Source organism: Ochotona princeps, chromosome 24 (assembly GCF_030435755.1).
Source record: "Ochotona princeps isolate mOchPri1 chromosome 24, mOchPri1.hap1, whole genome shotgun sequence".
Taxonomy (NCBI): domain Eukaryota; kingdom Metazoa; phylum Chordata; class Mammalia; order Lagomorpha; family Ochotonidae; genus Ochotona; species Ochotona princeps.
In genome coordinates, this window is record NC_080855.1 from 24,212,109 (window position 1) to 24,225,381 (window position 13,273).

At 60.3% G+C, this 13,273-nt stretch overlaps 2 protein-coding genes across 6 annotated transcripts; both read right to left on the reverse strand.

The window, feature by feature from the left end:
- Window positions 1-227: 227 nt before the first annotated feature.
- Window positions 228-4,910, reverse strand: LAT (linker for activation of T cells). 3 transcript variants are annotated; one of them, XM_058680812.1, is made up of 11 exons: window positions 4,537-4,910; window positions 4,327-4,357; window positions 4,183-4,217; window positions 3,913-4,009; window positions 3,701-3,765; window positions 3,560-3,589; window positions 3,412-3,469; window positions 3,232-3,326; window positions 1,344-1,406; window positions 1,133-1,195; window positions 228-1,054 (listed from the first exon to the last, which is right to left on the reverse strand). In XM_058680812.1, the coding sequence occupies exons 1-11, from the start codon at window positions 4,640-4,642 to the stop codon at window positions 972-974; spliced, it is 726 nt and encodes a 241-aa protein (XP_058536795.1). In that variant the 5' UTR covers window positions 4,643-4,910; the 3' UTR covers window positions 228-971. The 3 variants fall into 3 exon arrangements, with proteins under 3 accessions (XP_058536795.1, XP_058536796.1, XP_058536794.1); XM_058680813.1 differs by lacking the exon at window positions 3,560-3,589; XM_058680811.1 differs by having other exon boundaries at window positions 3,412-3,589; window positions 4,537-4,909.
- A 428-nt stretch (window positions 4,911-5,338) lies between these two features.
- Window positions 5,339-12,844, reverse strand: SPNS1 (SPNS lysolipid transporter 1, lysophospholipid). 3 transcript variants are annotated; one of them, XM_058680764.1, is made up of 13 exons: window positions 12,755-12,844; window positions 12,169-12,472; window positions 12,010-12,075; window positions 10,145-10,281; window positions 9,027-9,178; window positions 8,852-8,918; window positions 7,577-7,722; window positions 7,162-7,317; window positions 6,733-6,922; window positions 6,569-6,634; window positions 6,251-6,349; window positions 5,874-6,045; window positions 5,339-5,709 (listed from the first exon to the last, which is right to left on the reverse strand). In XM_058680764.1, the coding sequence occupies exons 2-13, from the start codon at window positions 12,407-12,409 to the stop codon at window positions 5,615-5,617; spliced, it is 1,587 nt and encodes a 528-aa protein (XP_058536747.1). In that variant the 5' UTR covers window positions 12,410-12,472; window positions 12,755-12,844; the 3' UTR covers window positions 5,339-5,614. The 3 variants fall into 3 exon arrangements, with proteins under 3 accessions (XP_058536747.1, XP_004586897.2, XP_058536748.1); XM_004586840.2 differs by having other exon boundaries at window positions 12,738-12,841; XM_058680765.1 differs by lacking the exon at window positions 10,145-10,281 and having other exon boundaries at window positions 9,027-9,078; window positions 12,738-12,841.
- Window positions 12,845-13,273: the final 429 nt, after the last annotated feature.

Genomic DNA, 13,273 nt, shown 5'->3' on the forward strand with positions numbered 1-13,273 from the left:
ACCAATGGATGAAGTGCTTTTTCACTTGCTCTAAATCTACCTTGCAAATAAATAAAGTTTTATTTTTACCACACCCCTCACTACCCCTGGTGAACTGAGACACGTGACCACGTGGGATCCCAACCCCTCCCCCACACCCCGGGCAAGCGCCACCTGCAGGTTAGTCGTGAGCACAGCAGCATCAGAGCAGAGTCGAGTAGCACTGGGACTGCAGCAATTGGACTAGGCCATTTGTAAAGTTCCGTTTATTGAGGCAGTCACAAAAGGTAAAGTCAGAGAGGCCCTGGAGGTCATTTAGTCCCACGTGTAAAGACACAGGCACCAAGGCTGCAGGGGAAGTGTGTCACCGTCTGCAACCTGCTGTGGCACCATCGCAGCCAGTGGCCGTAGCCCCCCTCCACCTGGTGGCCACCTCACAGTAGGCTGGTGGAGGGGGCAACATCTGAGCCCTATCAAGTGCCACCTGGGGTCAGAGGCCTCACAGAGGCGGGGCCAGAGTGCTCCACTGCTGCTCCTCACAGTGCCCAGCTGGGACACTGGAGAGTGGCAAGTCCTCCGTGTGGGCCTTCATTCTCTTACAAAAGGGAGGGCTCGGGACAGGAGACTTTGTTCTCTGGCTACGTCAGAAGCAGCAGAGACTTGGTGGGGGAGAGGGGGAACCACAGACTGGACCCCAAAGTGACAATAAGTTAGGGGGCTAAATTCTGAGGCTGTCAATCAGGACATGATGCAATGGGGGCAGGAGGGTGGGGGCGGGCACCCTGCCTCTCCAGCCACTTGCAGCCTCCCAGTCCAAGGGTCTCAACACGGCCGGATCTGGAAGTAAAGAGGCCACAGGCTGAAAGGCAAGTGGGGAAGTGGGGCTGGAGATGGAGGGAGCCCCCCACAGCACCAGGGGCAGGGCGCAGGGAGGGCTTCAGAGGGGTCCCACAGGGAGGAAAGGGGAGGGCATCTCACCAGGTTGGCATCCCTCAGTTAAGACCCTGTAGATTCTCATAATCTGGTGGTTCTTCCTCTTCCTCCTTACCCCCCACCTCCTGGACACGGAGCGTGGCTGGGGGATGGGAGAGGGGAGGTTGGTCTCCAGGCTACAAGCTGCCAGGTCTCTGCAGTCCCCACCCCTGGCACTCACCAGGCTGGCTCCTGGACTCCACAGGCAGCTCCTGCAACACATTCACGTACTCCCGGCTCCCATCTGTGGGGACAAGTGAAGGGGGGGGGTCATACTGTGGCAGGGGTCACAGCAGGACGCTCCCCCTCCCCACCCTGGGGCAGAGGGGAGAAGGTTGTGGGTGGCCCCAGGGTGAGGTAGGGGGGACAATAGGGCAGAGCCAGCCACTCACCCAGGGATGCGTCTGCGCTGCCCCCACTCTCAGGGACGTTCACATAATCATCACCGGACTCCACTGTGGAGAGACCCCCAGAGCCCACCACACACCCGGCCACGTGAGCAAGGCCCCTCGGGTGACTACACCCAGCCAGCGGAGCCCCCAAGAGGCTGATCCTGGTCAGTCCCTGGGTATGCCCAGAGAGGGGAGGCCCACATAACCCAGGGACATGGGGGCTTCCGCAGGGCTGGGGAGCAGGGACAGAGAGCAGCTCAGCACGCATGCGCAGGAGAGAGACGCCATGTGGCCTCCTCAACCACTGCCTCCCTCTCCTCTCCCATCCCCCCCCAGGCACTTGTCCGGCACGTGTCCCCATGAAGATGTGAACAAGGCAGACCTCAGAACCAGTGACTCCAGCTCAGACAGGTTCAAATCCCAGTTCCAGTACTGACTTTCCACAAAGGGACTTTAGACAAGCCCCTAGCCTCTGGGGGGTTCTCAGCTTTCTCATATGTATGATAGGTTTGTTGCAGGCCTCACAGGGTTGCATGAGGAACAAGTAAGCAGGGCAAGTCCTCCAATTCTTTGTTAAAGAAGTCAGCCCTGGGGGTAGCGGATGGGAGTAATGTGGCATAACAAGTGAATCCTCCATCTGGGGTGCCGGCATGTCACGGGCGCCAGTTCAAGTCCTGACTGTTCCACTTCTGCTCCAGCTCCCTGCCTGTGGCCTGGGAAAGCAGTCGAGGATGACCCAAAGCCTTGGCACACCCTGCACCCATGTGGGAGAGCCAGAAGTAGCTCCTGGCTCTTCGCTTTGGATCAGCTCAGCTCCAACTGTTGGGCCATCTGGGGAGTGAACCGGCAGACGAAAGATCTTTCCGTCTCTCCCTCCGTCTCTAACTCTGGCTTTCAAGTTAAATAAATACATCTTGAGGGTATCGTAGATGAGGGGGTAATAGGGGAAGGGACGCAGGCTCAGGGCATCTCAATGTGGCAGACCTCAGGCAATACGAGTTACTGAGTCTCTGAGCCTCGCTAACCACCCGGAAGGAAGGAGTGAATGAATGAATGAATGAGCGATAGCTCTGGAACTCTGGGTGGTAATGAAAGCAGGGTGGGTGGGCGAGTGGGAGCCCAGGACAAGCACGTGCAGAGGAGACAGTGCCCACCAGGCAAGACCCCAGAATGCAATGAAAGCTCCAAGGATGAAAACAAAAGGAGGGGAGAAGCAGCGGCTCCAAGGAAGCCGAGACGAAGCAGGAAGAAGCCAGCATGCACACGCACGGCACACGACAACCTGCAACCCAGACCCCCAGACTGCCTGCCACCAACGGGCCATGAAGACACGCCAGCCATGACACCTCCCACAGTCCCAGATCAGAGCTCCACTCCCAACTCCAGCTTCCTGCTCATGTGTACCCTGGAAGGTGGCAGGGTTCCTGCCATCCATGTGGGAGGCATGAATCCCAGGTTCCCAGCTTTAGTTTGGCCTAGCCTAGGCTACTGCAGGACACTTGGGTCAGGAAGTCACTTTCCCTGCGTCTCCCAATACATTTGTGAAACTTAAAAAAAAAAAAATGTACAAGATATTGCCTCCATGAAACAGGAACAGGGGGCTATGAAAAAAGAACATTTGGAGAGTGAGAAAGAACATTTTGTGGCTCAGGAAGGAAAAAATTTTAAAAATACAGCACAAGGATTCAGAATAAAGGCAAGGACACCTCCCAGATGGCTAGAGACCAGGAACCAGAAAATCAGGACCTGGGGACAGGAGGCCGAATGCCTGAAGCAGGGCAGCTCTGGTGTGGGGAGCGTCAGAGGGTGGTAGTAGTCAAAGACCCCATAGGACAGGGAAGCGTGTGGCAGGGACACCCTCCCCCCCGCGTCCCCTGGCTCCACTCACTGGAGAAGGCGCTGTCCCGGAGGCCAGGGTTGCTGGGCACAGGGGCTGAGGCGGCATTGTTGCTGAGACCTGAGCCGTTGTCAGGCAGCACCTCTCTGGAAAGAAGTGCCAGGCAGCAGAGGGGGTGAGGATGCCCTGGGACCTCCGCCCACACCCACCACCACCATCGCATCAACTCACAGGTAGCCTTCGTTCTGGTCCTCATCTTCATCCTCATCCGCACCCTTGCAGGCCGGCTCTGCAGGGGAGCGACAGTGGGGCTCTGCACGGCCCGGCACGGACCCGAGCTGGGGCCCCAGCCTCTCTGCCACCACCCCACCCCACGCACTCTCGTTCTCGTAGCTTGCCACACTCTGGGCTGTAAGGAGAAGACAAGAGGGGAACTGAGTCAGCTCGGGCCAGGCCTGTCCCCTGCCCAGCCTCCTGGTACCCCCCTTTCCCAGACTCCCGGGGTTCCTGCCACACTCACCGTCACTGGAGTCCCGCCGGGAAGACGGCATCCGGTGGGAACTCTCAGGGGGCTGTGGGGATCTCCTGGTGGGGGTAGGATCAAAGAGTCACACTTTGGAGGTCACAAGGATTACAACAGAGCAAGCAGTGGTGGGGGAGGGGACCCCAACTCAAGGCAGCAAGCAGGTAAAGACGTGCAGGGGAAGGAGTTGGCGGGGGGGTGCTACTCACGGAATACGGAGCAGGTCTGGCTGGCTCAAGGGTGGGTCAGAGGTCATGGATGGGTAGGAGGCAGGGGACTGGTGCATCATCTCCCGGGACACAGTGCCTAGCGGGAAACAATGGCTCCAATCACCAAGCCTCCGCTTCACCAAGGCCCCCCACCCCTTGGACAAGCCTGGGCACTCCCACCACCCCCAACCAAAATGGAGTGACTGTGGGGGTGTAAGGGGATTCTCTCTCCCCACACCCCTCCACACAGGGGACCCTCCAAATACTCACAGGGCGGTTTCACCAAAATGCTCCTAGGGTATACACTAGCAGGAGAGACACGGCTGGGGGCTGGATCCGAGCAAGCCCCTTCAGCCCCAGTTCCCAGTACCCCTCCTACCCTGGGAGGGGAAATCCCAAGAGGGGGTCACTCACCCATCCAAGGAAGAGGCACTGTTGTATGAGTCTGGGGAGAGAGGGCCAGTTAGGAGGGAGTAGAGTCTGGATGGGGAAGAAGGGCAAAGAAAAGGGCCGCGATCCAGCGGGGGTGGGGTGCCCGATGTCCATGGGGCAGGACAGAGGTAGCACAGAACAGGCAGGGATAAGGGACCCTGCCCGTGTCCTCCAGCCCCCGCACCCTCTCACCTGGCAGCCGGCGGCAGCGCACACACAAGGCCATGAGCAACATAGCCAGCAGTGGCCCCAGCAGCAAGCCCAGCGCCGAGTGCGTGAGGCCGTCCTCCACCTCCATCTGCGGCGCGATGGGGGCTGGCGGCGGGAGCCTGGGAAGGCAGCGGCGCCCTCTTGGCGGGGAGAGGGGGCTCCCTGGGAACCCCCTCCCTTATTGGGCTCAGGGTGAGCTCCCGGGTCAGGCCAGAGCCCTGGCTGGGGTCCGCGGCTGCAGCAGGCCCATGTGTCTGTGTGTGCGTGAGCACAGTGCCTGCACCCCCGCTGTACCTGCCCTCGAACAGCCGCCAGCCTCGCCTTGCCTCGAGCCCGCCCGCGGCAGGAAGCTGTGGTGAAGGCAGGAAATCATCCGGGCTCCTCGGCTGGCTGTACCGCCCCTTCCCACCCCCACCCAGCCCCTTGGGGAGGGGGAGGCTCTTAGGAAAGGACCCCGGCCATTAGGATGGGAGGTGGGAGCCATGGCAAGCCATCACAGGCCAGGGGAGATGGCAGGAAACTGTGCCAGCTGAAGGCCAGTGCCCACCCGATCCTGCCCAGGCCCAGCTGGGCTGTGCAGGGAGGGGCTGGGGCATGACTCAGGGTCATACAGAGCCAACTCACTGGGGACGGCTGGGCACAGAGATGCCCCATGGTGGTGACCTGACTGCCCCCAGGATCCGGGGTGAAGGTGGGTGGGGAGGTGGGACTGAGCCGGGGCATCCCTGGGGTGGCTCAAAGGTCAGAGGTCACCAGCACCCAAACAAAGACTCAGGCAAGCACATGGGGTCTGGCTACAAAGTTTATTTTGTTACAAATAGCACCAAACCCCTGGGGCTGTTCCAGTGGAGGGCACCCCCACCCCCCACCTGAGACCCCCAACTCCTCCCCTGGGCTGTCCATGTAGTGTCTGGGAGCCGGACACGACCCAGGGTCCCTCCTGGAAGCTGGGCTGACCCGAAGGTTCCGGCATGGGCACCTTGTCATCATCACGGTGGGCCAGGTTCAGGGCTGGCAGCAGTGGTGGCGGCAAATGTGCAGACAGGTGAGCGACAGCCACTCAGATGAGCACACTGGACACAGGAACCCGCGTGGAGCGGCCACGCTGTGGCACCACGATACGGTCGTCCGCTGGCCTCGCCTCAGGCAGTAGACCTGCAAGGGAGGGGTAGGAACCAGGGTTGGAAGAGCCGAGGCCAGTGGGAGCCGTGGGGGTGGAAGGGAGGCAGGGAGCAGTGGCCAATGAGACCCAGGCCCGAAGTCAGCCACATCCCCGGATCCAGCAGGGGAGTGACGGTGGGACCTGGGCCTCCACTGACCCTGCACGTGCAGCTGAGCCCGCCGGCGGTCACCCTCGATGAACATGGCGGTGCCCAGGAAGGCTGCCCCGCCTAGCGCCCCAACAAAGGCACAGAGCATGAGCGAGAACTGCAGGGCCCGGAACTCGGACAGGAAAGACGGGGGCCAGCTCCGGCGGAGGCGGTCAGAGATCTGCAGTGGACACGGGCAGGCTGTTGGAGAGCAGGGCCAGGGGAAACTGGGAAAGAAGGGGGAGGGAGGAGGGGAAGGATGGACCCTCAGGGACCCCTTCTCACCCAGGGGAGGAGACAAGTTCCTGGCACAGAGGACATGGTAGCCTTAAGTAGGCCTGACCCCGCCCCTCGGGCCCCAACCCCTGGCCTGCGATGCTGCTCACCAGGCCGATGAGGTAGGGGCTCCCAGCGTCGCCCAGAAGGTGGGACAGCACAATCTGGAAGGCCTCAGCAGTGGAGCGTCGCGTGGGGATCACCACGTACTGACGGGGCGAGGGGGAAGGGAGCGCTCAGAGGGGGCTCTCTGGGATTAGTGGGAGGAGTGGGAGCGGGGAGGGTCAAGGTCAGCTGAGAGCACAGGTGCGTTAAGGGTCAAGGTCTCAGGCTGGGAGGACAGGCCCTGTGGTGTTCTAAAGAGAAGGTCACTGAAGGTTACAGGTCAGAGCCCATGGGGTCCCCCACTCGTGTTGGCGTCTGCTCACCAGCAGGATATCCGCCACAATGGCCCAGTTCATGGAAAGCAGAGTCTCTCCGACGAAGATGAAGATCTGGAGGGGGGGGCACAGGAGCGGGAGAGGGGCTCACAAGAACCCACCTTAGTGCCCTGCTCATCCTCTCCCTACCTCCCGCCCCATGGGCTACTCACATAGGTGGCCACGATGCTCCCACGGGCAGAGGCGAGGGACAGGAAGAGGAAGGGTGCAGAGCCCAGGAGGCCAGTGGCACAGACCAGCGGGTCAGCCCGCGGGTTGGAACGGCGCAGGCGGCGGCTGATCTCCACTCCCAGGCCCACGCCCAGGACCCCGGTGAGGCAGGTGATGAGCCCAAAGATGAGGCTGGAGGTGAGGACAGGCACAGGGTGGGGGGCTGGACCCTTGGCCCGTGAGACTCCTCCCCCTCCTCAACCCCGCCCCTTTGCCCAGCTGCCCCCACAAACCCAGTTTCTGCAGGCACAGCAACCCACTGCCCATGTCCCCCTCCAAGTCTAGGAATGGAGAAACTGGGTAGGGCAGGAAAGGACCTGGGGTCCCTAGACTGGAGCCCACCTCCCCAGGGCTGACCCCACCCCAGGTACCTGTCGGAAGAAGAGCAGGAATCTCCAGGAAGGCAGGGTGGGGTCTCTCCCAGGACCACCCGGGAACGTAGCAGGAAGGCCGGAGCCCAGAGGGCCAGAGAGCCCGTGACAAAGGCCACGGCTGTGAAGCCAAGAGAGGACAGCACGAAGCTAGGGCTGCAGACAGTGCAGTGAAGTCAGTCCCAGAACAAGGTAGGAGTACCCTCCCCTTCTCTTCAGTAAGGTCAAGATGTGGACTCCACCTGGGTTACACCAGGATCTGGGCCTGCAATACAAGTAGCTACCACAAGAGGACAGTAGCAACTGAACCCCTGGGGGTGGAGTCTATTAAATCACGCCCACCTAAAAATTCCCAACCAGCTGTGAGGGCATCCCTGAAAGCTCAGATGCTGGATCAGGTCAGGGAAAAACTCACTTTCTTGCTAGAGCTCTCAGATCTGCCCACCACGAAGTGGGGTTCAGGGGCGGTGAGTTTAAATGGCGCTCCACGGCACCTCTGGGGGGTTCTCGCACCACCAGGAACAGCAGCAGGACGGCCACCACCCCAAGGCCTGGTGTCACCTGGGGGGACAGCGAGTGGGCTTCAGGCCCAGGGCTGGGAGAGGGAGAAGGCAGACACACAGGAGCTCCTTGGGAGAGTACCCACACACAGGCAGGTACCTGCCCAGGGAGCTGAACCTGCACTGCAGGGGAGGGGTCTGCTACCAGACCCCTCCCCTGTTTTTACTTCATTTGAAAGGCCAAGTGACAGGCCAAGGTTTCCCACCTGCTGGTTCATTCCCTAAATGCCTGCAACTAGCAGTGCCTGGACCAGGCTAGAACATCATCCAGACCTCCCCTGTAGGTGGCCCTGGGAGCTGCCAGGGTGTGCAGGAGCAGGAAGCTGGATCAGAAGTAAAAGACATGGGATTTGAACCACTCATGGGGCATGCGGGCATCTCAAGTGGACACTAAACTGCTGTGCTCAGGACATGCCTTCTGCAACAGCCTGACCTTGCTGCCTCATTGGCAAGAATGCCTGGATGTCCTTCCAGGAAACCCCTCTCCCTAGTTCTGCCAATCAAACAGGATCCCAGCTGAGGCCAATCAGGGTGGTGCAAAGCAGGACGCTGTTCAAGGTTACAAGATGCTCAAGTGCCTCTCACAGGGCTGGGAGCAAAGCTGACAAGGAGGCCAGAGACACGAAGGGGCCCTGGACGCAGCTCCCAGGACTCTTCTAGGGAAAACCAACACCACCCTTGCTGGGGCTTACAGCCTTATGGTGGGCTTCAGACACCTGCAGGCAAGCCACACACACACACACGTGCAGCACATGGCTGCGTGGTGAGGGCAGGCACCATGAGCACTGGCTAACAAGGCGGGGTGAGAGGGCATCTGGGGTGGACGCTGCATCCCGTAACAGAGTCCCAGCTACTCTGCTTCTGATTCGTCTTCCTGCTAATGCACCCGGGAAGTGACGGTTCAAGAACCTGGGCCACAGCTGCCCACAAAGGGGAGACCCTTATGGAGCTTCTGGCCCAGCCCCAACTGCTGTGGGCATTTGAGAGGAGTGAACCAGTGAACCAGCCTTTCAAGTAAGTGAATACAATACTACTAATAATAAATGGTTATAGTGAGGGTCGGGTTTGAAGGAAGGCAAAGGAGATGGTGAGAGTACAGCATTAATCTTCCCCAGGCCAACTGGACTCACCCTCAGTGCCCAGTGCCAGTCCCCAGCCACATCCTTCACCTTGGAGCCAGCAATGTAACCCAGACCACTGTGGGGAGTGAAAAGTGGCACCCCGATGGTCAGGGATGCCCCCCAGGCCAGGCCAGGCCAGGCCAGGTCAGGCCTACCACCCCCCTCCCCACCCAGGCCCACTCACCTGCCCACAGGAATGGCGAAGTAGAATACGCTAAGCATGCGACTCCGCTGGTCTGCCACGAAGAGGTCGGCGATGAGCGTGGGGGCGATGGTGGAGTAACTGGCCTCCCCGACCCCCACCAGGCCCCGGGTCAGGAGGAGCAGCCAGAAACGCTAGGGAAGGAGACATGGGGGGGTGGCACCCCGCCCTGGGTCCAGCTGCCCCAGCAACCTCACCGAGTCCATCCCGGCTCCAGGGACAAAGCAGGACACACCTGGTTTTGTTTGTGTTTGCCCTGCCCTGTCCCTGACTAGCTGTGACTCTGAGAAAAGTGGCTCAACCTCTCTGAGCCTCAGGGTGACAGCGACATGCTCACGGGGTTACTGTCCAGCTTGCACGATGAGAGGACGCCACTGTCCACCCAGCCAATCCAAGTGCCCACCCGAGACAGCCCAGTGCTGAGTGAGTAGTTGAGCGCAGGGCTGCAGGGATGGGGTGTTCACTGGCTGCTAAAGACACCTGAACCTGTGGCCGGGGCACAGTCACCTCAGCACAGATTACCCAGGGCAAGAGAACGGACGGAACAGGCTTCAAAGGAACCAAGATGCACCTGCCAGGGACAAAGGTGCTAGGAGCAGGGGGCAGCAGCAGCAGAGGCTCCAGAGCAGGGAAAGGTTTAGCAAGGACAAGGGCAGAGAGCAGGAGCCGCACACAGCAAGCAGGTGACCGCTGTCTTCCGCAACAGCAAGTCTGGAGGTGGGGCAGGGGTCAGCTGGCGGCCCCTGAGGGGTGGGCGGGATAAGAGGAAGTGCCAGCAATGCCAGCGTCCTTCCAGACTGTTGCTGCTTCCCCCAAGCTGCACTTGACATCCAGGGACCTGCCAGCAGGTCTGATCCAGCAAGAGGGAGGAGGGAGAGAAGGCAACGACCAGCATACAGACACGCGAGGGCTCAGGGATAGGGTGGAAGAACAGAGGCGGGGGCAGCAGGCAAATAAACTCAGGCAAGGAAGGGCGTGAGACGGCACGGACCAAGAAAACTGCAGAAGCTTCCAGGCTGCAACAGCTCCAAGGTGCTGCAGCCAAGACCAAGTGAGGGCGTGGGACGTGGCCACAAGCGACGGCCACCTCAGGGCCTCACCTCTCTGGGGATGAAGGATGACCCCAGGGTCACCAGGGACCAGAAGGCAATGCCTCCGCACATGAGATACTTCCGATTGTACCTGTCCCCCAGGTAGCCAAACACAGGGGCCAGCACCATGTAGCTGGAAATGAACACTGAGAGGAAGGCGAGAGTCACAACTCCGTCCAGGCCCCCCGTTCCTCCCCACCTCTCACTGCAGCCTGGGCACGGGGATGGGGGCAGGAAGGAGCCAAGCCCAAGAGACACCCCTCCTTCCTTCCCCTCAAAGACCCCACCCCATCCCGCATCCCAACCCCGTGGGTCCACCAGAGCTCCCCACCAGGGGCATGATCCAGCCCCATCTTCAAGCTGTTTCTGAACCTCCCACCATGGAAGGAATGGTTCAACTGGCCAGTCACTTCCTCTCCTGCCCCAAGCAAGAGCAACACCCATGCTCCGCGCCATGGCCCACACATGATTCTCTGTCCATCCAGCCCTTCTCCACCTCCCCAGTGCCACAGCCAACTGCCTTCCTGTCCTCTCTCTCTCTCTTCACCCCAATGGCCTGGCTCATAGCCATGTGGGATCAACACCAGTTTAGGCAGTGGAACCCCTGCTATACCCTCAATGGGACATTCTCTACCTCAGATGGTTGAGCTCCCTGCTAACACTCAGCACTGCAGAAGGCCAGCCCTGCCACTTCAGGATTTTATGCACAGCTGCCCGCTAGTGCACAGTGCCAAGTCATAAACCTGGCCCATGCTGGCCATGACCATGTGTCCACCATCCCACACTCTGCAGACCGGCACAAAAAAATGGCTCAATGCACATACAAGGAGTGACAAAGCCGACCACCACGACTGCCTTCGAGAGACTGGCTGCTTCCATGTCTCTACCAGCCTCGACCGCGGCTACCGTTCTCATTTAAGACACAATGAGCTGGGTTCCTCTTTGGTCTGACAATGAGTAAGGGACAGGGCCAGGCCTGGCCATCCGTCAACTTGTGTGACCCCGGGCAAGGTGTCACTCTTCCCCCAGCCTTGCCTTCCTCCTGAGTCACAGGTACCGACACCTCCTTTCTCCATAACCTAGAACCAAGCACACCTAATCCTGTGCAGACAGGAGAACCGGAGACGAGGTGAGATACAGAGAGACAAGGAGGTGGGGGAATGGCTTTGGCTTTGTCTCTTCCACAAGCCCCCAAGTTCTGCTTTTTGTGTTTTGTTTTGTTTTGTTTTGTTTAAGGTTTATTCTGAAAGAGTTTCAGAAAGAGGGGGAAAGACAGAGACCTTCCAACTGGTGGCTTATTCTCACAGAAGGCAGCAAAAGGCAGAGCCGGGCCAGGCAGAAGCCAGGGGCTTCTTTCCCACATGCATGGCAGTGGCCCAAGCACTTGAGCCATCCTCAGCTGCTTTTTGCCAGGCCTTCAGCGGGGAACTAGATGGGAAGTAGAGCAGCCGGGATGCGAACCAGTGATCACACAGGATGCCAGAGCTGCAGGCTACAACTTTACTGCCTATGCTATGGCACTAACCCTAAGCCCCAAAGTTTTGAAAAATTAAAATTCATCTCATCCCCTCGCACCCCCATTCCAGAAAGCTCTTCCTGCTGCTATGTAGCGGTGCCTACAACAAGCCAAATATCACACCTGGCACTTTACAGGCAGGATTCATTTACTCCCCCCACCAGTCCTGGGAACTCAACTTTGTCATCAGCACGTGTGTCTCAAAGTTACAGGGACTGAGGCTTAGAGAAGTCAGGCGCTTTGCCCACCATCACACAATGCACAATGCTGCAGCCCTATCGAACAGGCCAACCCCCTAGCACAAGCAAGGTTCCATGAAGGCAAGTGACTAGGACGAGGGCCCCCCCCACACACTCACCGGTCTGGATGAGGCCCGAGCTACTGTCTCCAATGCCGAAGAACTGCTCGATGTCCGGGAGGACGCCTGCGAAAAAGGAGCAGGAGGAGGTGGTTGGGCCCGGCCACCTGCTTCCTCCCGCTCAGCCAGCCTAGCGTCCTCTTGGCGGGCAGCCCCTACCGGCCACAGTGAAGCGGTCCATGTAGTTCAAGAGGTTGATGTAGCAGAGTACGGCCACGATGAGAGCCGAGCGCGCTGGGGACAAGCCCGTGATGCGCTGCAAGCCCTCCCGGTCAGGGACCTCGGGCTCCCCAGCTTTCGGCGTCCCCGTAGACCCCGGCAGCCCTGGGGTGCCAGACGCAGGCCCGTCGTCCGGGTCATCCGCCTGGCTGAGGAAGGGCGCCGTGTCGGACCCGGCCATGGTCCCCGCGGAGAGCGGGGGCGCGTGCCCGCCCACGCTCCGGTGCGCCACCGACAATGCCACCTGCGAAGGGAGGAGGCTGCAGGAAGGAGGGCGGCGGGAACCCAGCCGAGAGAGGTGCGCCCAGAGACCGGTAGCAGCTTGCTCCCAAACACAGAGCACGCCAGGAAAGGGACCGCGGCCCGGTCATGCCTTCCACCCCCTCACCCCATAGACACACCGCGCGGAGGGGCTGTGGAACTCAGGTGGTGGTGATGATGGTGGGGGAGATGGGAAGGAGCCGAGATGCACGCAACCCTCCCCTCCCACCTTGGGGGCCACCCCTCACCCCAGGGAGGAGTCCACTACACTCGCGATCCGCTCAGCACCGGCGTAGCATCGCGGCTGCCGCCATGTTGCCCAGGGCCGGTCATGTGATGCTGGAGTCGGGGCGGGGTCTCCCAGCAAGCCCTCTGCACGTGACCGGCTGTCAGCCTACGGAAGCCTCTGGGGTTTCTTCCTAGGCTCCTGCGTCACGTGATGGCTGGCTGGTTGCCAGGGTAACCCAGGCCGGAAGCCTCAGCTGGCTGGGCGGGCGCTATGACGACGCGACGGCAGTTCGTTCCCGCGGACACCTGCCACTCTTCTCTCCTTACCCCCGCCTGGGACGGCCTGGCCGCGGCGGGGTCGCCACATGCTTCAGGGAGCTCAGCTACGATGTCTGGGAGCGCCCACTGGGCTGACTTCCTCGTAGCTCAGACGAGAGGGTGGGCTCTCAAAGATTTGGGAATAGACAACTATCTAAAACGCGCGGGACCAATTCTGGCTCTCGCGGCCTCATACATGCTCAGTAGATGTCGGATAAAAGCCGAGCGCGGATGCCCC